General features: G+C 34.8%; 1 protein-coding gene and 1 non-coding gene across 9 annotated transcripts in view; both read left to right on the top strand.

Annotated features, from left to right (window-relative positions):
• NAALADL2 (N-acetylated alpha-linked acidic dipeptidase like 2) overlaps positions 1–26,446 on the top strand; it is a 1,348,438-nt gene that overhangs the window by 1,288,584 nt on the left and 33,408 nt on the right. For all 8 annotated transcript variants that reach the window (XM_032258245.1, XM_032258244.1, XM_032258247.1 and 5 more), the window contains one exon: positions 16,040–16,238. In XM_032258245.1, coding sequence (XP_032114136.1) covers positions 16,040–16,238 — 199 coding nt within the window. The remainder of the gene's footprint in view (positions 1–16,039; positions 16,239–26,446) is intronic.
• On the top strand, positions 1,315–1,420 carry LOC116536552. Its single transcript, XR_004262703.1, has one exon. It is a non-coding gene; the product is annotated as a small nucleolar RNA U13 (small nucleolar RNA).

Below are 26,446 nucleotides of genomic sequence, written 5' to 3'. Positions count from 1 at the left end.
AAGGCCCATCTATGTTGTCAGAGAGATTTATAATTCTAAGTTTTTATTATTATTTTCAGGTTCCATATAGAATAATATAGTTCAATGATCCTTTTTTTTTTTTTTAACATTGCACCTAACAGTCAATCAGTTCAAACAAGGCTGGCCTGGAGGTTTCTCTTTTGGGGCTGGTTTCTGTGTCATATGGGCCCCACTCCATTTGACTGAGATGTTGGCTCAGACCTTAGATCAAAGATGATAAGGAAGAAACCAGGCAATTATTTCCGAGTTTCTATTTCAATTCCTTCATGTTTGAGTATATATCTCTCTGCATAATCCTGACCCCACCCTAAGAATTACATTTACTTTCCTTTTATCTACATACAAATCTTTTAATTAGGCTCCTAATTTGTCTTCATTAACCACATAGAAAGAGCAGTATTGTGATTAGAGATTTTACCTTCCTCCTCTCTGAGTCACACATCTTCCTAACAGATCTTCGATGAGTCATTTGTGGACAACTATTTCTCAATAAAAAAGTCAATATTTTAACTGTAAAGCTGAAACAGTAATTCTTTGAAAACAGATAATTCTAAAAAGCCAAATATTTCCAATAGCTGAAGATTTCATCCTTTTTTCTTTACCTGGATTTCTTATTATTGTCTGAATTAGAGATTACTCCTTTTTTCCCCCTCAGTACTTCTTATGGTTTTATTATAGTGGCTGTAAAACTATGACCTTGTGAACAGCTATTGGTTCCCATACAAAATGGCCTCATGTTGCTCTGCTTTTTGTATATTTAAGTTAGTCTCTATGTAGTTTCCTTCTTTCCTACCTACATGAGGATTTCATCTCACTGTTGTCAGTGTGTCTACCTGTAGCAGTCACTCTGGGCAACCAAGCATATGACATTTTACAAAATAAGATCGAAGCAGGTATAAATAAAGGTCTAAATAGTTTGTGCATAATAAATATCATTTCTGAAAATACTTTTTAAACATTAATTTTATTTGTTCTGTAAACCATTTTGCTGTTTCTTTAGTTTTTACACTACATACTTCAGAAAATTCTGTTGGTGTTACATATAAAACTTTAAACTTTCAGAAAACAAAAGGAGGTTAACAGCCTTACAATACTTGTTCATCTCTAAAGCAGTAACTGCTATGCATGAAAAGAAGCCCCAAAGAGTATATTACAAAATGCTAACATTATATAATAGAATTATAGATGATAAGTTGCTTTTCTGAGGCCAAAAGTGTTAGCAATACTGTCATTTTACATGCTAAAATCCATTTTTTAAACAATAGGGTTTAGTCTTCAAAATTCATATATATGATTCTTTTGTGGTTTATATTTGTGATGTTTGGATTTTCAGGCTAATGTGTGAGATGTACCTCCTTCAAACCTTGTTAGCACATTGGCACATTACAATTGTCCAACATAGCAAATCTACAGATTAACATGTTATTTCACCATTATCACTACTATATGAACATTTAAGTTACACGGGCTAAGAATGATGCTCAAAAAATGACCTTTTGGGTTATTGCTAGAATCATATTATCAATCTGGTTTATGTGGATGATTAAGGACCTCTTTCAACCTCTGAAGAAAATTATGATCTTTCTCTACAGAAAGTTACATGCATATAAAAATTTTTGCATGTAATCGCCATGGACTTCACACCATCTCCTGAATTCACTTTTTCATTCATTTAAATATTTAAATTAAATATTTATTGAGCCTCTATGGTATGCCTGGCATGGTTCCATTATCCAAACAAACAAACAAAACAAAAACAAACAGCAGCGAAATAAATAAACCAAAATTAAAATCCCTGCGCCTAAGAAACATACCTACATCCGTTCCCATAGTGAGACAAAATTGCCATAAATAAAAGCAAATCTGAAATTACCATTATGTTCAAACTAATATCAATCACTAAGTGCCATAATATTAATTACTGTTATACAAATTTGTATTCCCAAAATAAATGTGATAGCAGAACATAGCAGTTGCATTTTGAGTCTGGAGGAGATATCTGACCTGAGAATATAAATTTCGGATTCATCCTAGAAGAAATTACTAGGGGATTGCATGTAGGTGACAGAAAAGGTCTAAGACTTCGGAGGCACTCCTACCTTTAGAAGCTGGGAGAAAAGGTACAATCATAGAAGGAGACCAATGAGGAGTGTCCAAACAATAATAGAAAAACAGGTGAATGTTATAACCAGAGGCCAAGTGGATAAAATATTCCCAAGAAGAGGAAGTAATCAACTGTGTCAAATGCCGCTAATGGGTAAAGAAAAGGAGGACTGAGAATTGACTACTGGATTTAGCAATGTGGAAGTCATTGGTGATCTTAACAAAACCATTTTAATTTGTCACATTTTATCATAACCAGAGTGACTCCACCTTGAGTGAGGGCTAGGAAAATGAGGCTGGGACTTGCTGGGCTGCATTCCCAGAAAGTTAGGCATTCCTAGTCTCTCAGTGTTTATGGTTAAGGGAACAAATTGATAATGTTTACTCAACAGACCCAGACTTGGGAGTGTTCTAACATGCTAACGTCTTGAGAACAACGGCATTCCTAATTTTGTTTTAAAGACAACTATATTTATTCTTGCAAAATATAGTAATTAAGAAATTAATCCTTTATCGCAAACACTTATAGCAGAGCATATCCACCCATGATCTTTTGTATCCTGTACATAAGCAAGCATTGTACCTACGGTGGACACGTTCCTCCTCTTACTTTAGGAAATGCCCTGCTCTGTCTATGGAATAGCTGTTCTTTCACCACTTTACTTTTTTAAGAAACTTGCTTTTGATTTACACTGCAGACTCACCCTGAATTCTTTCTTGTATGAGATCCAAGACCCGTCTCTTGAGGTCTGGATCTGGGCCCCTTTCTTGTAACAGTGGTATAAGTATGGAGTCAAGGAAGTGTAGCATGTTTTTATTTTGATGACAGTGATCTAGTGGAGTGGTAAAATTTGCTCACACAAGAGAGTAAACCGATAATTACTGTATTGATTTTCTTAAGTGGGGGAAACACAAGGATTGAGGACTTTGTATTAGTTAGGAACTGTAGTAGACCATTCAGGCAGTTATAACACCATAAACTGGGTGGCTTATGAACAACAGTAATTTATTTCTTACAATTTGGAGGCTAAGATATCCAAGATCAAGACACCAGCAGTTTCACGGTCTGGTGAGGGTTTACGTCCCGGTTCAAAGATGACCATCTTTTTGCTATAACTCCCCATGGTAGAAGTGTGGCAGAAGCTCTCTCGTGTTTAACAGGGCACTGGTTTAATTTTTTAGGGCTCTGGCCTCACGAACTAATCAATTCTAAAAGGTCCCACCTCCTAATACTATCACTTTCGGGGTTAGATTTCAGCATAGGAATTCTGGGGGGACACAGCACTCAGATCAAAGCAGAAACACAGTAGTCCATCCATGAAAATGTGAAGGGAGGCGGAACACACAGCAGATAGGTAAATTTGGTGTTGGGATTCCTTGTCAAGTTTCTTTAGATTAGAAAAGCATAAAATAGGTTTTCTTTAGGAGGGTAAGAAAGTGAAAAACTATGGAAATGTAAGTTTTGAAACAGCATTAAGAGCCTGGAAGAGATACATATTATACATGGGAAAATTCAGCATAATTTTGGATTTTTTCCAACCTTCGAGGGGATGCAAATGCAGGCAAGAAAAGATTCTTTTCCTCACTTATCACTAGGTTAATGGTTGAGACACCTATCACAAAAGATACATTAAACAAGTGTGAACTCAAAATATGTGAGATAGATCTCAGTCAACTTAGAAATTTTATTTTGCCAATGTTAAGGGTGCATCCATGACACAGATTCAGACATCAACTAATATATGTAAGATGTACATTGGTTACAGGAAGGCGGGACAGCTTGAAGCAGAGAGGGGACTTCCAGGTCATAGATAGATAAGGGACAAAAAACTGCAATCTCTTGAGTTTCTGATTCGCCTTTCACTGAATACGCAATTTACAGGAAGAATCACGTGTGCCTTAGTCTGGTTTAGTGAAGAAGTAGGGCAAAGGAAGCAATCAGATATGTGCTTATCTCATGTGAGCAGAGGGATGACTGATTTCTGTCTGTCCTTTGTCCACAAGGAATTTCCTCATGAGGGAGGTATATAGCGTTTTTTAATCTTTGTATCTATACTGTATAGTAATGGAATAGCAAAGAAACTAAGGAAAAGAGCATATCTCTATGTAGATACTGAAATTGCCAAGAATTAAGAGTTGTGAAAGAGTGAGTGATGATGAGTCAAGAGATAAAAATCTTCGAAGAGTGAACGGTGGTGATCTAGAAACACTTCATATTATTCTTCTAGGGTGGGTGGTACAAAAGCACAGGGGAAGAAAAGCACTGCTGCCTATGGGAGCTAAAATGCAACTGATATCCTTAGGTGAGAATCCAGTTTTAATTAAAGCAAGAAGGGAAAGGAACTATTCTCAGAATAGGCCAAGGAAATTAATAACCTTTTCCATAATAGTTATATCTAAGCGTGTGTCATCACAGGAGAAACAAAACAAAACAGAACTGCAATGATTCTACAGAGATTTTCACTCCAAGGCAGACGCCACTATATATACAGCTAGTGCTCGACTTACGACCACGATTGGTTCTGACGGACCGGTCGTCACGCGATTTGGTCGTAAGTTGAGTAGGCTATATGTACAGTACTGTGAAATGATGTGATAAAAATCTTTAAGTCACATTTTATCATAATTTTCTTTCATTATTGTTATATATCATAATTTTCTTTGTTCATTTCATGCCATTTGTATCATTTCTACACCATTTTGTTTCTTATTTTTACATTCATCAGGTTTAAGTAAAACACTGCATTACCAGTACAACTGGTTTAATATTTGCAAAACATACAAAATTACAAAATACAGGTGCATGCAAAAATACAAAATACAGGTGTAAAAAATACCATAGGAAACATTTTCCCAATTGCAAAACATATCAAAATATATAAACATGTACGAAACATTTTATTGGCCGCTGGTGCTTGGCTGCGGATCATTGATGTCATCACCTGAGGCAGCAGTTGGGGTTACCGGAGTTGGTTTTTTCATAAACATAGTGTGCTTTGTCTGAATTGTGTGTTTCTTTTTTTCTTCATAAATTTCACGATACGGATGAAACACATCGTGCGCCATCTGTTCAATCCTTGCAAATTGTTCGATATTTGGGTCCATTGCTTCGAAATGTATACAAAGTTTATTGGGAGGGGTTTGATGAAAAACATCCAAGACACAAAACACAAATTGCTGTACCGAGTCTGGGATAACAGTTGAAATGGTGCACGCGGAGATGGTAGTGCTGCCGGAAGCTGGTCCTCACTGTCCTCCGCCCAGCTGGGCAACGTTTGCGCTGCCAGACGCGGAGCAGTCGTGGCTAGCGATTGTGATCGTAAAGTCGAATGGTCGTAAGTTGCATAGGTCGTAAGTCGATCAATACCTGTAGATGAATCTGTCCCTAAAATCCAAGGTTCTCAAACAGAGGAGCGAGGAGCACTTTGGCTTCTTACAGCCATATCAGACTTCTGCCAAAGATGAAACTTTTTATTTGGTTATTCATTGTTGTATGTGGTTGGTTTTCTTTGGATGTGAAATTCTTTGGGTCTCTCTGCCACTTTCACTCAGAAAGATGAGGTCAGACTTGATATGTACACATATTAAAAAAAGCAATGCAAAGCAAAACAAAATGTAACCAAACAAAATAGGCCAAAATACTTATTTTACCATGTCCTGTGTGTAACTGTTTGATAGAATTAATATGACTTGACATCTTTAAACTATATGTTTTTGTATTTTACTTATTGTGACAATATAATCACGGTCAAAAATTATTCAAATATTTGCTAAACTGTAGGCATCTGTACTATTTTAGTTTTAATGGCTAAAAATCAAATACAGTAAAGTGCTAATGTGTGAGTAATGGAAACCACTTATCAACACCTAAGTACATATTGCAGTTTTAATTTTAGCTGCAATGCTAGGTAATTTCATTAGCTAAACAGAATTCCAGTACTGTGTTAAATGAAACATATAATTTTACTGCTTAATACAAACTTAAATTGTTAATATATTTTCTTATTTTTATGACAGTTTGCAGTGATTACTCTTAAATTCTCAATTACGGTAAAAAAAAAAAAAAAAGTGACCTTCAAGGCTGAACTATAAAATACTGTTTCTCCTTACTGCAAACAGTATGAAGGTCTCTGAAACCCAATTGCATTTTCAATGGTGTAATTTTTACCACTTGACAACCGGCCATCTTGTTTATTTATTACACTAGTTTACTGTAGCAGCAGACCATTCTCAACTGTTCTCACAATCACCAGAAAGAAGGATAATTTACCAGTGAATAATTTGTTTGAGTTGATTTATTGGATGGTTCTTGAAAGCTCATTTTGACTGAGTGACCTTGGCTCATAATATTTGGTCAATGCCAAGCACATAATGGAGAATGAATATTTATTTGTGGTATATGGAGATATAGTGTAAATAGTGATGGATAAGATAGCTGATATAATTCAGATGTATTAATACTTCTGACAAAAAATGAGTGCAGTTATCCCTTGGTATCCATGGAGAATTGGTTCCAGGAACTCTCTCAAATACCAAAGTCCATGAGTGTTCAAGTTCCTCATATGAAATGGTGTAGTATTTGCATATAACCTGTACACATCCTCTAACACACTTTAGATCATCTGTAGATCACTTATAATATCTAATGCAATGTAAATAGTTGTTATACTGAATTGCTTAGGAAATAATGACAAGAAAAAAAAAGTCTGCATGTGATCACTAAAGAAACCATTTTTTTCCACAAATATATTTTCAATCTACAGTTGCTAACTGTATGGGCAAAAAATACATTTAGAATGCTACGGTACTAGTTTGCAGGGGCAGAAGAAGGTATCAAGGATGAATAAAATACAACCACACCCTTGAACCTTAGAGCAAACTAAAGAGGGAGAATATAATAATCTTGACTAAATTTGCTGCTTCTCACCTTATCCACTTCTTAACTTTTAAAACAGCACTTTAAAACAATTAATGACTATGTAGTGCTGATGTTTTTTGCTTAATATATGCTATTCTCTTTCAGATTTTTGAATGTGAATTATTTATTAAATGGCATCATTGTAAATACTGCATATGACCAAATACAGTAAAAGTAATTTTCATTTGATCTAGCTATGTACACATTTATTTAGTGCAAGTCAGACGCAGCAGGAAACATCATTTTGAACTGTGTGGCCTATTGCCACCTCTCACCAAATGTAAAATAGTTGCTGGCAGCATTTCCTGCTTTTCTTTGAATAACTGACAATGAGAATTTGATCTGGCTTTTTTCTTTTTTTTATTAGCTCTGATAATTCATTAGCATCAGTCACTTCATTTTAGAAGAAAGGATAGTATTTCAAGGTGATGATCACACTAAGGCCAGCATTCTGTGTCCTGTTAGATTTGAAGTTTCAATTTTTAAGTGTCGCTTGGTTCTGTTTTACAATTGCCAGTGATTGAAACCTAATATGTTTTTTCTTTCTGAAAAGTAGTGAGTTTCCCAACTAGCAAAATTAAGTTATGCACTATTGATTGCATGATTCTAGTTCTCAGCCCATCTGTTTTCAATTTTGGTTTAATTAACACCAATTCCAGCTCTAGACTGGTCAATAGACAGTCAAGTATAGTGGGTCCTCAGTCCCGTGCCCTCCCTTAGAAGTCCAGGGCATCCTGACTAAAATCCAGAGAGTTTCACTAACAGATTTTGTTTGCATGGGAATTCTATTTCATGCTAGATTTCTAGTGGTTTGATCTGAGGTGGCATTTCTGCAACTTACCTTTTTCATTTGACGTGGAGTTCAACTCTAAAGCATTCAATGAAAAGTATCTTACCTTGTTTGTTCAAATTAATAGAGAAATTTAATAAGAAGTGGGCCATCCCTGGGGGCAAATTCCTAAAATTCCATTTAGTCTCAATCCCCATTACATTTTTATATAGACTCTGACTACATAACCATATTAAGGATTGCATTTCATTTATTGGTAATCCACACTGCGTTCAAAAAAGTATTTGAGGCAGCTGGCTCTTTAGCAAAATCTGTTTTTCTCCACATTGTCAGAGTTTGTCTTCCAAAGCTAGTTTTTCTTTCACAACATTTCTCTTTATGACATTATCACATAATGTCACTTAATTATTATCCTAAGCACACTGTCCCTTTCTTTCTTTTGTTTATCTTCTGTCTCTCATGTTTTTGCTATCCACATGGTTTTTCATTGTGATCATTTCCTTCTCCACTGTGAGCACTTCATCTAAATTCCTTTGAAGTTTTCTTCCGAGTTACCTACATTTTATATGTGACACTACATTGATTGAAATCTGTGGGTGACTTATTTTTCCTACTCTCCCATCATAATAATGGCCCATTTTATCTAACTTTTTTTCCCTAAGGTATAGTTTTAGGATAAAACCCTCTGCCCACGACAGAATAGTACCATAATCCATTATTCTATGAGTGTTTCCTCACTGGCACACTTTTAAAAATGTTTGTTGGTTTCTGTGTTTGTGTAAAGATACTTTTAGTTTTGGCTTGTAACGGAACACAAAGCACCCTTGCCTCCATGTTGATTAATTTTATTTAAGCCTTCCTTTTGTTTTCAGTGCATGTGAAATAATTAGACTCACCTGTGATGTTAAATATACAATTTCAACTTTCTGCCTCAGGAGAATGAAAAGAAGAAACTCCACCTGAATTTAATTCATGCAGGAACATTTTTGCTCATATTTCCCAAGCAGCCGGTAGCCAGATCTTGTAGTCACAAATATAACACGGTGACAACATCTATTTATAGGTCATGAAAAGAGCCTATGGCTATACAGTATTTATACATCAAATGGACAGAAAATTTGGAGAACTCACTACATGCAATGAGTTGACAATCTTGCTAGATTTGCATCCATCTTAGTTACCTGGATTATTGGATAATGTTTAGAATGCAAAAATAATTTGCTTATTTTTTTTAAAGTAACCAGTCTAATCCTTCTAAACCTATCACTTTGGTATCTTTGCAACAAGATTTCTGTTTTATTCAGTTTAGCTATAATTATCCATTGTTTTCTGGCATATTGCATCCTTAAATAATATCTTTTTATTTATGCATTATAAAATCAATGTTAGATTATTTGAGTATCAATAGTGCAATTGCTTCCACATTTTTTCTATACCTGAGTTGTTTGTTTAACATCTTTAAATCACCAGCTGAGATGATTCATTGTGATTCATACTTTAAAAGGCACCATGAAGAATAGAAAATGTAGGATAAAAAGGACTGCTATTGCCCCTGGATGAAATCTTATTGGCAATTTCTTTCCTTTAGTGATACCACAAGGTATTTTTAAGATGACATTAAGTAACATACATTTTCCCCCACATAATCTTCTATTCTTCTTTTAACCACTGTATTATGCAAAACATAAATCATACTTTTTCTTGTCACTATAAATCAGTGAAGCCTAAGCCATGATTGTGCAATTGTTAGTACCTTTAAAACTGTGGTAAGCTCGTCCATACGATAATAGGTTCTGGGAAATGCTATTAAAGAAAAAGCCTACATTTGTTTCATATAAAAATGTTGTTTTAGAGGATGACCAGTACCTTTCACTTTTAATTTAAAATAAAATTGAGTACACCTTTAAAAATACAGCCACAAAAAAAAAGACCAAAAAATTGAGGTAAACTAAAATTTAAAACTTGTTGGAGTATGAAACCCTGAACAGATCACAACAGCACACAGTAAAATAACTCTTTAGAACAGGAAAGTTATAGGCTGGTCATGGTGGCTCATGCCTGTAACCCCAGCACTATAGGAGGCTGAGGCAGGAGGATCACTTGAGGCTAGGAGTTCAAGATCAATCTGGATAAAAGAGCAAGCCTCCATCTCTGAAAAAAAAAAAACTTTAAAAATTAGCTGGACCTGGTTGTGCAAGCCTTTGGCTCTAGATAATTGGAAGGCAGAGGCAGAAGGATCTCTTGAGCTCAAGAGGTCGAGCCAGCAGTGAGCTGTGATTGCCCCACTGTATTCCAGCCTGGGTGACACAGCCAGACCCATCTCTTTTTTCAACTTAGCGTAAACTCCTGGGTATTAAGTTTGTTCTCTTACCACCCAGGAGTTTATGCTAAGTTGAAACAAATTGTCTTAGTTCATTTTGTGCTGCTATCACAGAATACCCATAACTGGGTAATTTATAAAAAACCGAAATTTATTTCTCACAATTCTGGCGGTTTTAAGTCTAAGATCAAGGAGCTGGCCAGTTTGGTGCCTGGTAAGCTTTCTGCTTATAAGAAGGCTGTATCCTTCTGAAGGAGAGGAACACTGTTTCCTACATGGCAGACTGGAGGAAAACAAAGAGAGACTATCCACTCCTGAAAGCCACTTTTTAAAGACATTAAACTCACCATGAGAACAGAGCCCTCAAGGACTAATCGCCTCTCAAAGGCTCCATCTTCCAATGCCATTACAATTAATGTTGACAATTAATTTTCAACATGAGTTTTGGAGAGGACAAACTTATCCATAGCATGCATCAAGTTATTTAATACCTCAGGTACAATGTAGTTTGTGCAGATCCCAGGTCCCGGCAGGTTGCAGCATGCATAAATTCAGTGAGTACAGTCATTACGGTAGTTAATGGCCTTACCCAGAAGTCTTAGAGGCTTTACATGTATAAGCCATTATAAAATGACTTTGAGCTTGTAACCTGCTGTTGGAAGGTGTTCTAGGATCCTGTATCAAGGGTCTTCAGAAGGAATAAGGTTTCTGGGAAGAAGTTCGTCACTTTAGAGGCTATTCTCTGAAGCTCCAGATGTTAAGTTTCTTACATTTGTTAAAATATTTTAACTTCCTTTAGCTCTATGAGCTGAGCTGGGGTCTAAGTCCAATTTAGAGATTAAGACATTGAGCCTCAGAGGAGTTTGTGTCTTAACTGAATGTATACTTAGTGGTAGAATTTGGGCTTGAATCTAGGTCTATCAGTTTCCAAAGCCCCCCAACCTATCTGCTAACCACACTGCCTCATGAACTGTCTCAAGTGCAGGATGATGATTGGCTAGAAGGCAGAAGATTCCTTGAGTAGGAGGGATTTGTTTTCTCCAGAACGTCTTAGAGTCTTTCCTGAAATGGCCTGCCTAGATCTCAGTATCTATTTTGACATCTGCTGACTAACATTTCTCTCTCTCTTCTTCTCTCCCTGCCTCCCTCCCTCCTTCCTTCTTTCTTCCTCTTTAAATAATATGAATACTTCTTATAATATCCAGCTCCATTCTTTCCATAATAAACTAGAAAAATGGGAGGATTTGGGTTAGAGGTAGATTCATCCTCTAGAATAGTGAGGTCTGAAGGATGCAGATGGAAAGACATTAATGTTGTTTGAAAATGGAACACTCCCCTCAACTGCTTCAATGTAGATAATGTCCCAGAACTGTCAAGAGCTCATTTAAGATGTCCTTGACTTTAGGCAGTTTTGTGATCTATCTCTCAAGATTTACTTCTTCCCTGGACACTTATCAGAGCATTCATACACACAATGAGCTCTTCAGTCATACTCATGAGAATTTATTTCATGTGACACTTGTTGTATGTTTAGATGTATTGTGTACATTTCTAACTAGATCAGGAATTTATTAAGATTACAGATTTAGTCTTAGGTCTTTGCTTCTTTCTCAATGCTTTCAGAATAATATACGAAATAGGACTCAATAAATACATACTGAACACATGTATTTTACTTTGGGATGAAGAGAAAAAGAACAAATGCAAACTGTTTTTGTTTGAAATTTATAAGTATATTTCAGTTGTCTAAAATAATATCAGGATAGTTTCCATAGACAGTCTTTACTATATTGTATTAAGCTTGGTTTTTAATATTTATAATAAATTAGCATATTCTGCTACACTATAAAAATTTATTAATGGTTAGCTTTTCACCAGGAGCAATGAGCTAAAGAATCACTTTTTAAAGTTCACTGTTTAATTCCTTTACCCTTTATGTTATTTCTTTCCTTGTTCTTCAGAAGTGTGAGATAGCAGCCCATGGGGGAAAATGGCATCAAATTTACAGGCACAGCAAAATAAAATTAGAAATCCTTATTAAAGTGTATATGAGGAGGAATATGGAATATGATACATTGGGTTGGGGGGTGCAGGTCAAAGACGTGAAAAAGAGTAATATCTTTGAGGAAAAAAAAATAACTGGTAAAGCTGTTACAGTATTTTTTCCATGCCTTTAAAAAATGGGTTGGTAGTAACTTGTGTTTAGTTTTTGTATTCTAATAATACAAACGTATATATCGTGATTTATGCACTTAGACATTTACATTATTATTTTCTCCAAGGAAGCTGAAGGACTGTAGTATTAAGTAATTTATTCATGACTACATTGACAGTAATTAAGTAAACCAGGCTGTAATCTATCTTTTGATATCAAGTCCTTGGTCTTTAAACTCCATGTATATAATTAAAAAAATAATTGTATTAACCCTCTCTGTGAGAAATATCTAATTTCCAGTTAATTTCCTTTGTTCAAATGTGCTTATTATATTCTAAACCTGAACTGTGAACAGCCTCAATTTGTCCTGTACCTTAAGCAAAGTTTTATATAATCTTAGTTTTTATGGGGTTCTTGTAGAGCATATTTTAATTCAATTTAATTTAATTACTTATTATTATCCTACCATAGCCTCTTTTTTAAAAAAATATTTTTCTTTTCTTTTACAAAAATAATGGATTTTTAGTAAGAAAATAAATAGCATTTGTGAATGCTCAGTAAGCACCAAACACCTCCCTGAATGATTTTGTAGACATTGTTTAATTTAATAATACAGTTCAAAAAAGATCCCTCATAATTCAACATTCACTCAACAAATTTATTCATAAATGACTACCATAAAACATATATTGTGTTATGATCTGGGGATACAAAGAGAAATAAAATGTATTTGCCAATGATATAGGGTTCTTTCTAGTTAGAAAAAGAAGAGAGACAAGGCAGATAAGGATACAAATATTGCCGCTGCTATGATAAAAGTATATGTTAATTTTTAATTGATTAAATGGTGCAACTTGCACTTTTAGGTGCTAGGGAAATGGCACCGAAACAGACACAAACCTCTTCTCTCACAGAGCCGATATTCTAGTAGGGATCCTAAGGAGCATGAAAGATCAATCATTTGGGGGCACAAAAGCATAAGGAGGAAAGGTAACATTTCTTTCTGGTATTATTTAAAAGAACAAGCAAGCTCTAATTGACGGAGAAACGGCTACTAGAAATCCTTGGAGCATGATTTATATATCAAAATGATTAAGTGAACATTAAAAATAGAACTACTTTTCAATGTGTAACCTCACACCCTTGAAGTAATGCATATGGGTGTTGTGAGTGGCTGGTTTCCACTGTCAGGGTCCTTTCTGGAGCCAGGCAGTTCCTAAAGCTGTCAGTTCTCTACATCTGTACAACTGTCAAAGATAAATTCATTTAAAGCTAAATAAGGTAGAATGGTACAATTTGTCTCACTTGATTCAGTAGTAATGTGTTCAATTCTGTAGCGTACGTTTGATCAGAACAGATTTTTCTTTCTTAAATGGAAGACTCTTAAGGATGTCGAACTAGTTTTTACTGTTGTTCAGTCTTCCTAGAATAATCTAAACGTGCCATAGCCATCTTATTCTTGCCTTGTGCAGAGATATTCCCTTGAAGTTATCTATACATTGACTTTGGTGAACCATCAAAATTTAGGACAAATTATTTTCATAAAACGGCACTGAGTAAGTTATTCAGGGGCAAGATTTTCTAAATGGCCTAAAATACCCATTCTTGCAGCCTCATTTTGTTGTAAAATCAAACAAAATAATTAAAGAATGTGAAATGCACTTTGAAAACATCAAATGCCAAAATCTTTTGAACTCCTACAATTGATTTTATTTTTATTGTTAATTTCAGTGAACAGGGAGCTAGATATTAGCTTCAAGAATTATTTCTCCTTCAACCACATTTTCAAACTAGATTTTGGGATATTAAAAATTAGCAAAAATGACTGTGTTCTCTAAGAACATTTCATGTAAGCCTACCTGTGAATCTCTTTGTAGCCCTTATAAAACTACTTATCTCTTTACATACCATTATTTGTTATCAGATTTTTTTCTAAGCATATTTTATTGAATCTACTTTGCTTATTTAGTAAACAATTATTGAATGTCAACACTGTGCTGGGCACTAAAGAATTTTACATGTAAAACAGTTTCCGTCAAAGGAAGGTGAGAATCAAAAATATCATTATATTAGAGATTGGTAATTCTTTGACAGACATATTTAATGTTATCAGTTATACATCTAATCTAGTTTTTCTTTTCTTAGTATATCATCTCTCTGTAATCTTTCTTAAACTTAAATATGTATAGAATAATCTGAGTAGCATATTAAAATGAAGATTCTTGGCTCTGCCTCCAGAAAGAATCAATAGGTCCCGGAATCTGCATTTTCATAAAGACCAAGCATTATGGTAACTGGTAACCTTGGACTTTACTCAGAGAGAGTCGTTTTGTGATATTTCCCTTTTGCCCAGGACTTCTCCTAGTGGAGGCCTCAGAAGGCCTACGTTCATCACACCATCTGCCTGTCTCAATGTTATCCAAAACTGCCAATTTAGATTATCCAGCACTACCTTCCTTCATTACCTTGACTTGAAGCGATCCTCTGTAGTGATGTGCCGGCCTTGTTGAAGTCAGTTGTGTTTAATCTTCTGAGAAGGATACCAGTAATTGTTGTCTCACTTAAAGGCTGATTCTAACGGTGAGATATCTGGAAGAAGATGATGAGGGAATGCACCTCTCATGACATGATAAGAGAATTATTTTAAAGAAGGTCTTGAATAAAGTCAGCTGAGAACCACTTGCCTGTAGGGAAAACTCAACAAGTATTAATCATTTAATCCTCCTAACAAATCTATGAAGCAGGTACTGTTATTACATTCATTTTACAGATGAGGACACTGAGGCTCAAAAACTTTACCAATATCACATAGATTCTAAGTGGTAGAGCAGGGATTTAAACTCAAGTAGGCTGGCTGCAGAATTCAGTGGACCACTATACGAGTGTTGCCTTTCTCTTAGTCAAAGGAATGTCCTGTGCAACCTTTGCTATCACCATTCCTTTAAGAATGACTTTTAGTAAATTACACTAACAATTGGAAAAGAAACAAAATTACAAATCTCTAAAGTAAAACAAAACAAGGCAAACACTACATAAAATAGTTTTGGGTGTATTTTTAGGTCAAAGATGTATTTCAACCTCACATTACAGGACATTTCTAGTAGAGAAAAATGAACCCAAAGGACACATGACAACATATAGTAACATATCTCAGGTTTTCAAGAGAAAAGATAACAACTCAATTTTTATTTTCTTCCCTGAAATACAGTTTACTCTCTGGTGAACATAGTTTTCTGAGTCAGAAAGATCAAACTTCTAATTCTGCCCTGTTGTTTACTTGTTTGATAACCTATGACAATTTGCTGACCTTACTTAATTCTCAGATTCTCTGAAATGTATGTGACAAACAAGGTTTGTTCAATATTGAAGACATAGTGCCTGGAATATAGTGATCCTTCAACAAGCAGAACTACCTGTTTATTGTTGTTATTATTATGAGCAGTGATAAACTTAATTTAGTAGAATAAAAACAAGTTTAGACAGAATGATTTGGGAACAATAAATATATTCTCAAATTTTACTTGGTGCTGAATCTTTTTCTTGGACAGGTAAGATTCAAATGCATATAATCTTGTTTTTGTCAAGTGACAGAAAGAAGATAACTATTAATGACAATTCCCTCTTCCTTCTTCAGTGGTCTGTCTGGTTTATAACTTAAAGTCCTTATTATAAAATGCTTCTTTTGCTCCCTTGAGAATGTCTCTTCTGAGATAGCTCATTTATCTTCACCAGGTGATCAACCCAACACTCATCAACTGTTAGCCATGGCGTCACGCCTGCGGGAGAGTGCTGAACTTTTTCAGTCTGATGAGATGCGACCTGCTAATGATCCCAAGGAGAGAGCGCCCATCCGCATCCGGATGCTGAATGACATTCTTCAAGACATGGAGAAAAGCTTTCTGGTGCAGCAGGTGCCACCAGGTTTTTATAGGTAGGATGCATGTCTAAAAAAAGTATACTTTTTGCCCTAAATTAAATGTTTATATGTAACTTTCAGAATATGTACCTTCTATGAACATAACAGTATTTAAGAAGAAACTATAAAGCAGTTACTCATATAAGGAACTTCACCCTCCCCCAAAGAAAAGTTAAACTGCATAGATATAGAATAATGGAAACTTGGCTTGGCAGTAGCATAGGAAAATCACTAAGAATTTTCTTACATCAATTTCAATATGAATCTAATTTTATATGGTCAATGAAAAAGCAAATGGAATTATAGGTAGCACTGAAAGAAATATACTTTCTTGACTGCATCAGGAGATACACCCATGCCCTATTGTCCTATGACGATCCCAACTAGATTAAAGTGTTTAATTCTAGAAACTACATTTCATGTTGGAGTTCAATAAATTTAATATGTAAGGGAAAGTGGGATCTAGATGGATGTTGGAACAACTGAGCAATTAGGCTTATTTGGTTGGAGAGTTACATGGAGTGCTGTATGAAAACATTTTAACAATTATATGGAAGGGGGATTAGATACAGACTCAGAGGATAATATGAGTACAGTATGGTTTTGTTTTTTAAGTTCCTTATATAGCAGAGGGTAAATAAAAAAAGATGAAGTTTGAAAGATTACGGTACCCATCAGTCATCAGAAAAATACAAATTAAAACCACAATGAGAAACCATCTCACGCCAGTCAGAATGGCTATTATTTTTATTTATTTGTTTACTTATTATTATTTTTTTGAAAATCTAAGTATTTTATTCAATGATGGCAATATCCAATTTTGTTTTTTTATTCCTATGTCTTTTTAAAAAATTTATTTATTTTACTTTAGATGCCTATGTCTGGCATTTCTCCCCGTGTTATCCCTCTCCACCCTCCTCACCCCCTGCTGTCTCTCCCCTACCCCCTACAACTGCCCCAGTGTGTGATGATCCTCTTCTACTATAAAGATACATGCACACATATTTATTTATTTTTATACTTTAAGTTTTGCTGTCCATGTGCAGAATGTGCAGGTTTGTTACATAGGTGTACACATGCGAATGGCTATTATAAGAAAGTCAAAAAATAAGAGATGGCAAGAATGCACAGAAAAATGCTTATACACTGTTTGTACAAATGTAAATTAGTATAGCCTTTCTATGTACTTGGAAAACAGTATGGAGATTCCCAAACAACTAAAAATAGAATTACCATGTGACTCAGCAAGTTAATTGCTGGGTATCTACCCAAATGAAAACAATTTTTTATATCAAAAAGATACTTGCATTCATGTTTATCACAGTACTATTCACAATGGCAAGGTCATAGAATCAACCTGAGTGTCCATCAACATATGATTGGATTAAAAATATTGCACATGTACTCTATTCTCAGTATTCTATATTAAGCAGTCATCAAAAGGAATGAAAGCATGTCCTTCTTGGCAACAGGGTTGGAGCTGGAGGTCATGATCCTAAGTGAAATAACTCAGAAACAGAAAATCAGATACCACGTGTGCTCGCATATAATGAGGAGATAAATGATAGATGCACATGGACATACAGAGAGAAATAGACACTGGGATTGCAAAAGAGGGAGAGTTGAAAAGTTACATATTGGGTACACTGTTCTCTATTTGGCTGATGGGTACACTAGAAGCCCAAACTTCACCATTACATAATATATTCATGTAACAAACCTGCACATATACCTCCTAAATCTCTAAAAATTTGAGAAAAAGATTATGGCATATTTAAACAGTTTTTATTTAACTTATAATTCTATAAGACACAACATATAAATACATACCTTTCTGTTTAATATATACATACATAATTGTGTATTTATATGGCATACTTAATATATGCATGCATGTATATATAGTATACATATATATATATTTACGTATATATATTTCGTGTGTGTGTGTATGTATGTATAATTTTATGTAGTGTGAAAGTCTAAAATTTGTGACCCTTTAAGAATGAAAGTTCTGGGCTAAACAGTCCTTCTACTTCATTCTTTCCCCAGTATCTCTTTGCCTCCTGCTGCTTCTCTGATACACTCTGGACTAGACATAATATGTATAAACAAAGGATATAACTAGAACCAAATAATTGATGTAAAAGTATTCAAATCTTAATTATGGCCAGATGTGGTGGCTCATGCCTGTAATGCCAACATTTTGGGAGGCTGAGGCGGGTGGATCACCTGAGATCAGGAGTTTGAGACCAACCTGGCCAATGTGATGAAACCCCATATCCACAAAAAATACAGACAATAGCTGAATGTGTTACACCTGTAACCCCAGCTACTCAGGAGGCTGAGGAAGGAAAATCACTTGAACCTTGGAGGCGGAGGTCGCAGTGAGCCGAGATTGCACCATTGCACCCTAGCCTGGGTGACAAGAGGGAAACTCCATCTCAAAAAAAAAAAAAAACAAAAAACCAAACCAATAACAATAACAACAGAAAGAGATCTTTATTACATGTGAGTAAAAAGTAAAAGAATAAATGGATACTTTTATAAAGTAGTGAAAGCCTTATCATGGCAGACATTAAAATATAGGCTGGGTGGCCATAAGCAAGTATTTGGACCACATGAGGTTTAAGGTGCCCATTATTGCTAAAGTTCTGTGATCTCACATGTCACTTAATATTTCAACATCTTAATTTCTACTTCTACAAAAGGAGATGATGGAATGAGACCCCTGTATAATATAAGACATTTCCAAGCCTGATATTTGGTAATTTTCCTTTATGATTTTAAACTCAAATTCACATTTAAAATCCATACTTTACATATTTTTCCAGTATTATGACTTTACATTATAAGTCTTTGGAAAATATACATTATTATAATAATAGATATGGTTAAGACACTTTGTATGCTCTTTGTATTTTTTTTTTAAGTATCAAGGACATAGCTGTCACCTTAAGTTACCTTCCCTGATGAGGTATATTCTAGTGGTGGGAATGGGAAAAAAAAGAACAAAATAATTAAATAAATGTAATGATGCTAGATGTAATAATAGCTAAGCAGAAAAATTAAACCACATTATTTAAAAAAGCATTATTGAAGGTCATAAAGTAGATAACTTAAGTTTTTAAAATATAGTTTGTAAATTATTCTATTTCTTTTCCTTTTAAGAAAAATTCAGAAATGGATACAAATTATATGTAAAGAACATAGTTTTGCATATTATAATACAGTAAACTTTCTCCATTTGTCTTTCTTGCCACTTGCACTGGATACAAGGACCCATTTATGGTCTAAATTACGCATCTGGTAAACTTTTTATTAACAATTCAAAACCATTTATGAACACCATTTACTTTATCATGCATTTTGAGTAGAAAAGTAAATATCTGTCTGCCCTTGAGTTAACAATGATTAAACAAGTGATTTTTTCCTGTTAGTAATGCAATTACAGTATACATTGTGTTCTCATTATGCAAGCCTCAAAGTATTGATTATAATAATGTTCTAACTCATGTAACAAACTTTAGGGCTGAAAATTTTTGGTTCATTATTTTGGAATTGTGCTAAACTATTACTATAGTTATTGAAGGAATATATGTCTACCATTCTTTTCCTTAGCTCTATTAATGTATACATATATATTAATTTACATATATTAATTTATGTGTGTATACATACATATATATACTACAACTGTGTAAATAGATTAAATAGTTTCACTGAGATGTAGCTGACTGACCTTTATCTTAGGATTGTCATGAATTTGTACTTCATTTATAAAATACATAACAAATTATTCTACTTCATGTTTTTTTCTCGATAGATGATTCATGTTTCTAAAATTATTGATGCAAACATTTCAGAATTACAATAGGATTTCTATTTTCAATGTTTATAAGCATGTTCTTAATGGGGAAGGAAATATTCAAAGTAAAAATCTGAGTTTAAGCAAATGAAAAGTTGATTGATTATTTATAGCTATAATTATATAGAGAATAAAATTGTTAATTACATTGTACAAAAGAACATTTGGTGAACAGGGTTCATTTTTTTTTTTTAATGTTAAGCAGTCTTTGGAGATGTTAGTCACATAAGAATCTCACTCTCTAACCCATTGGACATATAGAATTCTCATCTAATACACAATAAAGAAGTAAAAATTATTTGTATTTAAATAAATTCTTGACAGAACTTTGCTGTATAAAGCCAAATACTTCATTCTGTATTTAGATCATGTCCCAAAGAATACCATCTCAATAAAAGTGACACTAAACATCGGAATATATATATATATATATATATATATATATATATACACATATATATATGGGAATATTCCTAAGGTCTGGCAACAGAGGATTCAAAGATTTTGAATCACTGTGCAATACTGCTGGGAACCGGCAATATAAGATCCCAACCTTTAAACAGCTTAATCTAATTCAAGAGCTAAAATATACTATACATCAAATACTTACTGCAGATTACTTATTCAAATGGCACAAAGAACATACAGCCACAAAGTACTTTTGTCATTCGGTGAAGAGAGAAAGTATTCTCTTGTGGTAGTCAAGAAAGACTTTATAGTGAAAGAGAAAGATGTATTCGGGCTTGAGGGAAGGATAACATGCCCATTTCCAGGAGGATCGTTAGAAGAAAGACACAAAGGGGAAGTTGTGTGCAGTGTGCTCAAGAGTGAAGCACAAAAAGTAGAGTAGTTTGAAAGGTTATTGGGTTTGTGGTTATGGAAAGGTAGGCAGGATCAAGTCGTGGAGTCCCTTAAATGCTCTGTTGAGAGATTTGGGCTTTCTTTTTCATGGACGCAACAAAAGCCATGTAGAAATAGGTGTCGTCAGGAGGATTTATCTGATGCTCCTGAGAGGGTGCACTAGAGTTAGGAGAGAGCAGAAACCTTTAGAAGATGATGGGAGTAGGGAAGGCATGGGCTGAAAAGAACAGGATTTGGCATGTTGATGTCAGGAATGAAGAGCAAAGGGCCAATGTAGGAAGTGGTGTTTAAGAAGGATTTGTTAATTTAGTGATTGAGTGTCTCTAAGAATCTCATTTCAAGTTGCTTTTAGAATTCCTCTAGGTTGAGGTGGGAAAAGCATGATTGAGTGCTGGAAAGGGCCTCCTCTCTGCCCCATTTATCGGGCCATTTAGGTAAAGCACTCTGTGTCTATGTGTAATTATGTGAAGATCTGTGGATAAAGATAATTTCTAAAGTCATTTTCAGCTCTGCAGACTATGAGTTAATGGACACTCAGTATTAAGCCTCACAGCCTCTATTTTCAAGGGGACATCTAACCCTGAGTAAGGGGAGAGGGTGAAGCCCCAAGGATAGACTGCAATGCCATAAATGAAAAAGCTGCAAAGTACATGGGAAGTACTGAACTTGGTCAGCAGTAAAGAGCCAGCAAAACAGTATCTATGCTCAGGGACCACATAAGTGAAAGTATGTCGAAAATTACAAAGCATCACAAAAATATCACTACTATCAAATCCAGCAGTGTAAAATTTGACTTGTTGCTCTTGAGCAGAAGTAGGGAATCCATGAGCCCCACACACTGGTGTTCCAGAATGTAGGGATCCATGAGCCCCATATTGGGCACAGAATGTGGCGAGCCAGCTCTACATCACCTGTGGGTACCCCGAGTTCGGCGGCAACAAAGGAATGAGAGAAAGACAGATTAAGAGAAAAAGTGGGACTGGGGGCCATCACTTTATTATTCTGGTGGAAGTAGTGAAGGTCCCGAGCTCTGATCATCCACACTATTTACTGATGACAATCACTTTGATCTATAGGGTAGGGGTGGAGTGATGGTGGGATGAGTCACTGAGCCGGAACTGGTGTGTCATTCTAAGGATTGGTAACAGTGATGGTTTGGGAGTTTCACAAAACAAGAACATGTGATTGTTTTTAACTTATTATCTATGTACAGCTGGTGGAACAGGGACCTTACAAGGAGCATAGAAGTCTGGCTACATCATAGTGCTACGAAGGGGTTTTATATCCTTGAGCACAATGTTTATGCTAACAGAGCCGAGGTCACCCTGCACCAGAACATGAGGCATGGAGAGGCCTTCCTCCTCAGAGGTCTCCTGCGGCCTTCCGCAGTTTGTTGTTCCTTGTTCAGGCTTATTTTTATATTTTGGACACCAGCCCTCTATTAGATACATGTTTTGCATTATCTCTCAGATTATGGCTTGTCTTTTCATTCTCTTAACAGTACCTTTTGCAGAGCAGAAGTTGTTAATTTTAATGAAATTTGAATATTAAATTATAATTTTAATAAAATTCAGTGTAACAACTTTTCTTTCCTGTACTCTTTGTGTCATACCTAAAAAGTTAATGTCAAACCCAAGGTCACCCAGATTTTCTTGTATTTTAGCTTCTAGAAGTTTTATAGTATTGCATTTTACATTTAGGTCTATGATCCATTCTAAATTAATTTTCATGAAAAAGATAAGGTCTGTGTTTTGATTTTTTTTTTGCATGATGTCCAGTTGTTCCAGCATTGTTTGTTAAGACTCTCGTTTCTCCATTGAATTGACTATTATTTGTCATAAGATATAGTTTTAATATTGCTTTTTGCAATTAGCATCTCACTTGTCCACATTAGAATAGCTTTCAAAATTGAGAATACCAAATAACAATGATATTTTAGGAGAGCACTGGACTTGGGATTTTTAAAAGTGAGAAGAAATTTGGTATGAAAACTTGTCTTTTTCTTATTAGATTATCTGCAGCAAGATAATTAGCATCTCTGAGCATCAGTTTCTCATCTCCTAAGTAGATTTCAAAAGATGGTTAATGCTTCAGACTCTGATAATGTTCTCATTTCCAAAGCTGCCTCATATCACTATTAACCAAGGGAGACACACTTAAGAATTAAGTAATACAAGTTCTGTTTCCCCAGAATCACAGCAGTGAAGCAGTTCCCTCATGTTTAATTTTCAGTATGTTGTCCTTCCCTTTATTAAACCTTTGCTAATTGCTTGCCAACTGAAGGGTTGTGACATCTCATAGAAAATAAGGAGTTTGAAAAGGGACATTAAATATGCAGTTTAAAAAGAGTAAATAAAATATCTAAGTGGCACTACCTTCTAAATTAAATCTGAGGACTCTAAATGACAAACTTTCTCCAGTAGAAAAGAACTCTCTCAAATAACTTTCTTTACCTGTCTGAGGACTACTGTTGAAAGCATCGTGGCCTTCTGGGGCTTATTCTCCTATATGTTTTAAGGTTTGACATTTGAACCACTTTTTAGATTTTGGCACCAGCCATTTTGTGATTGAAATTTAATATATTTTTCAAAAAATGCTTCTTCCTAGCTTATTTTAGCAAATTTCAGCAAGATTTCTATCTTTGTCACACAATATTGCGTTGTTTAAGGGTATGAGTCCTTGCTGCTACTCTTGTGTCTCTGTTATCTCCTTTCTTCACTCAACCATACACCAGCTTACATAGTCTTAAAAATGAGAGCAATAGTTATTGCCAAATGATTGGACTAAACTAAAGATCTAAACTAAGAAACAGAAAGATCGTTGATTTTAATCTTTTAGTGTACAAATAGCCATGGGATTTCAAAACTGCTCCCAACAAAAATATAAGAAAAGATTTCTATTAATAGGCCGCTAATAATACATAAGGTATATAAACACGACTCCACATTTATACATCAAGACAGCACATCTGCAAAAAATCTCATCTTTATTGGGAGGCAGAGGCGGGTGGATCAGGAGGTCAAGAGATCGAGACCATCCTGGTCAACATGGTGAAACCCCGTCTCTAATAAAAATACAAAAAATTAGCTGGGCATGGTGGCACATACCTGTAATCCCAGCTACTCAGCAGGCTGAGGCAGGAGAATTGCTTGAACCCAGGAGGTGGAGGTTGCGGTGAGCCGAGATTGTGCCGTTGCACTCCAGCCTGGGTAACAAGAGCGAAACTCCATCTCAAAAAAACAAAAATGTCATCTTTAGCCTCTCTCCGCATGTAAAGAGACAGCAGTTAAACAGCAATAAGTGTTTCCTTTCCTCTCCATTCTGACACACACATATAAACACACTGCTGCATTATTGTGGTGAGGTAGGATTATAGGGAAATTTTACAAAAGGATAAGAAATTTGGTGTGGCTTTGGAAAAGAGAATCAGAGATCTACTCTTTCATTTGTATTGATTTGAAAGACATGAGAAATCAAGGAAGCAAACATGAGTCAGCATCTAATTCTGGCTGATAGACAGAAATAGGACTCTTAGGAAAAGTTAACATCCTCCAATACCACCATTAGAGATTAATTAAAGTCTAATTATTATATTTAAAACAAAACTGTTGATTCTGCTTCAGTATCCCATTGTTCATCCTTATGTATGGTATTTCAGCTACATTTTGGCTAAGCAGACTATAAGGACTATGTAAGTAACTATATTTATATTATTGTTTCTTTGGGAAAACACTGTGAGTTCTAAACAATAGCCATAATCAGGAGTTCAGGAGCACATCCCATGTGTAGGTTGAGGGACAGTATGTTTATGTGTATATACCTGTGCCTGCCTTTATGTGTCTCTGACATTGTGTCCTTATGGAAGATGTCACAGCAGGTTCATAACAAAGGAAGTTATTTCAGAAATGGCCATAATGACCTTGTGGAAGTTCAGAGGACCATTTCAAACTAATCCGAGCCAAGACCATTTTTTTGTTAGCATCCTTGAAAGCAGAAAAATAGCAATGTAAATGTCAAGATGTTTCTGCCTTTAACCAAGAATAAAAAAAGAAAACAATCCACTAAAAGTACTTTTCAAACACAGAAGCTCCCAAAACTTTGCTTTTGAAAGATGTTAGAACCAGTTTATATTTAGGCAAGCAGTGACATGAAACAGAACTATTAAACACATTTCTCAGGCATTATATGATCAGTTTCCAGCTACATATTCAGTACATACATAATTTTAAGAGGTTGAAACCCAAACCCCCCAAATCATTTCAGAATAACAGTGATCTCATTATATAGTTTTCATTGTGTTTTAATTAGAGTTAGTTATGTAAGTCCTAATAGAACCTTGTGTTCCGTGTTTGATTGGGATAATGACTACTTTGTTCGGGTTGTACTTTCTTTTAGTGAGGTGTGGGTGGTCTGGTTGGAAGTAAAATCCCACCATTGTTTCTCTTGTCATTAATTCTATCAGCAATGCCTCTGATTTCTTTAGACTATGAAAAATAAGTAGTGATTAAGAATTACCATAATGCTTTAAAAATTTTTTAACAGCGACCACTTACACAAAAGAATCTATGTATGAATAAAAAATTTGATAATCTGCAGAGTGACAATGTAAAATTTCCAAAAGAGGATCGAAGACCTGGTTCATATACAAAATCTTTGTAATGTTGATCATTATAGACATTCCCTTTTACCCTTTTATGAATAAATGCATACGTAAGTTTTATAATTATATGTTCCTTTCACATTTTTTAAGTTTCCACTTCTTAAAGGAGGAAAAAAGCCCCCAAATTTTAAGAAAAACCAGATTAATATACCAAAATTCAAGCCTCATTTTTTTCAATCACTCATTTTGTTGATGTTAAAACAAAAAAAAAAAAAACATATTTCATTATAACAGACAACGTTCAAATAGAATTTGATTAGAGATTTAAAAACTTCTCTTAAAAATTTCAATTGACAATGAAATAAGGATAATTATTCTGAGATCCAGCTTGCTAGTATCAACATATAAATCTTTGTGTGTACAACTGTTTGGATTTTATAAAAATGTCCCTTTCAGTTTTAAGGTATAGTCTCATCTAAAGTGAGAAAAAATTACTGTTGTCATATTTGAAAGTCAAGACCCATTGCCAGTCCGAGGGTGACTTTGTGATTTGATGGTACATTGAATAATTAAGACTAACAATAATAACAATACTTGCCATAGAGGATAATTTATTTATATGAGACACTATGCTGCACGTTTTTCATATATTATTTGTAACACTGCTAACAATCCTGCCACATTGGTCTCGTTATTCCCTTTTTACATATAAGAAAACCAAGGCTCAGGAAAAGTTAACATACGGCAGAAATGGGATTTGAACCTAGTTTGTTTTCTCTAAAACCATTACTCTTTCTACTAGACAATACTGCATACATTTGATCCAAATTGTCCCTCATTTGCTCAGAAATCATCAATAAATTTAGCTAGATTTTAGTGTTAATATAGCCAAGT

The sequence above is a fragment of the Sapajus apella genome, unplaced genomic scaffold (assembly GCF_009761245.1).
Source record: "Sapajus apella isolate SASKATOON/1434 unplaced genomic scaffold, GSC_monkey_1.0 scaffold101, whole genome shotgun sequence".
Lineage (NCBI taxonomy): Eukaryota > Metazoa > Chordata > Mammalia > Primates > Cebidae > Sapajus > Sapajus apella.
The sequence above is the reverse complement of the archived record's forward strand: the minus strand, read 5'-3'. Positions and strand labels throughout refer to the sequence as shown.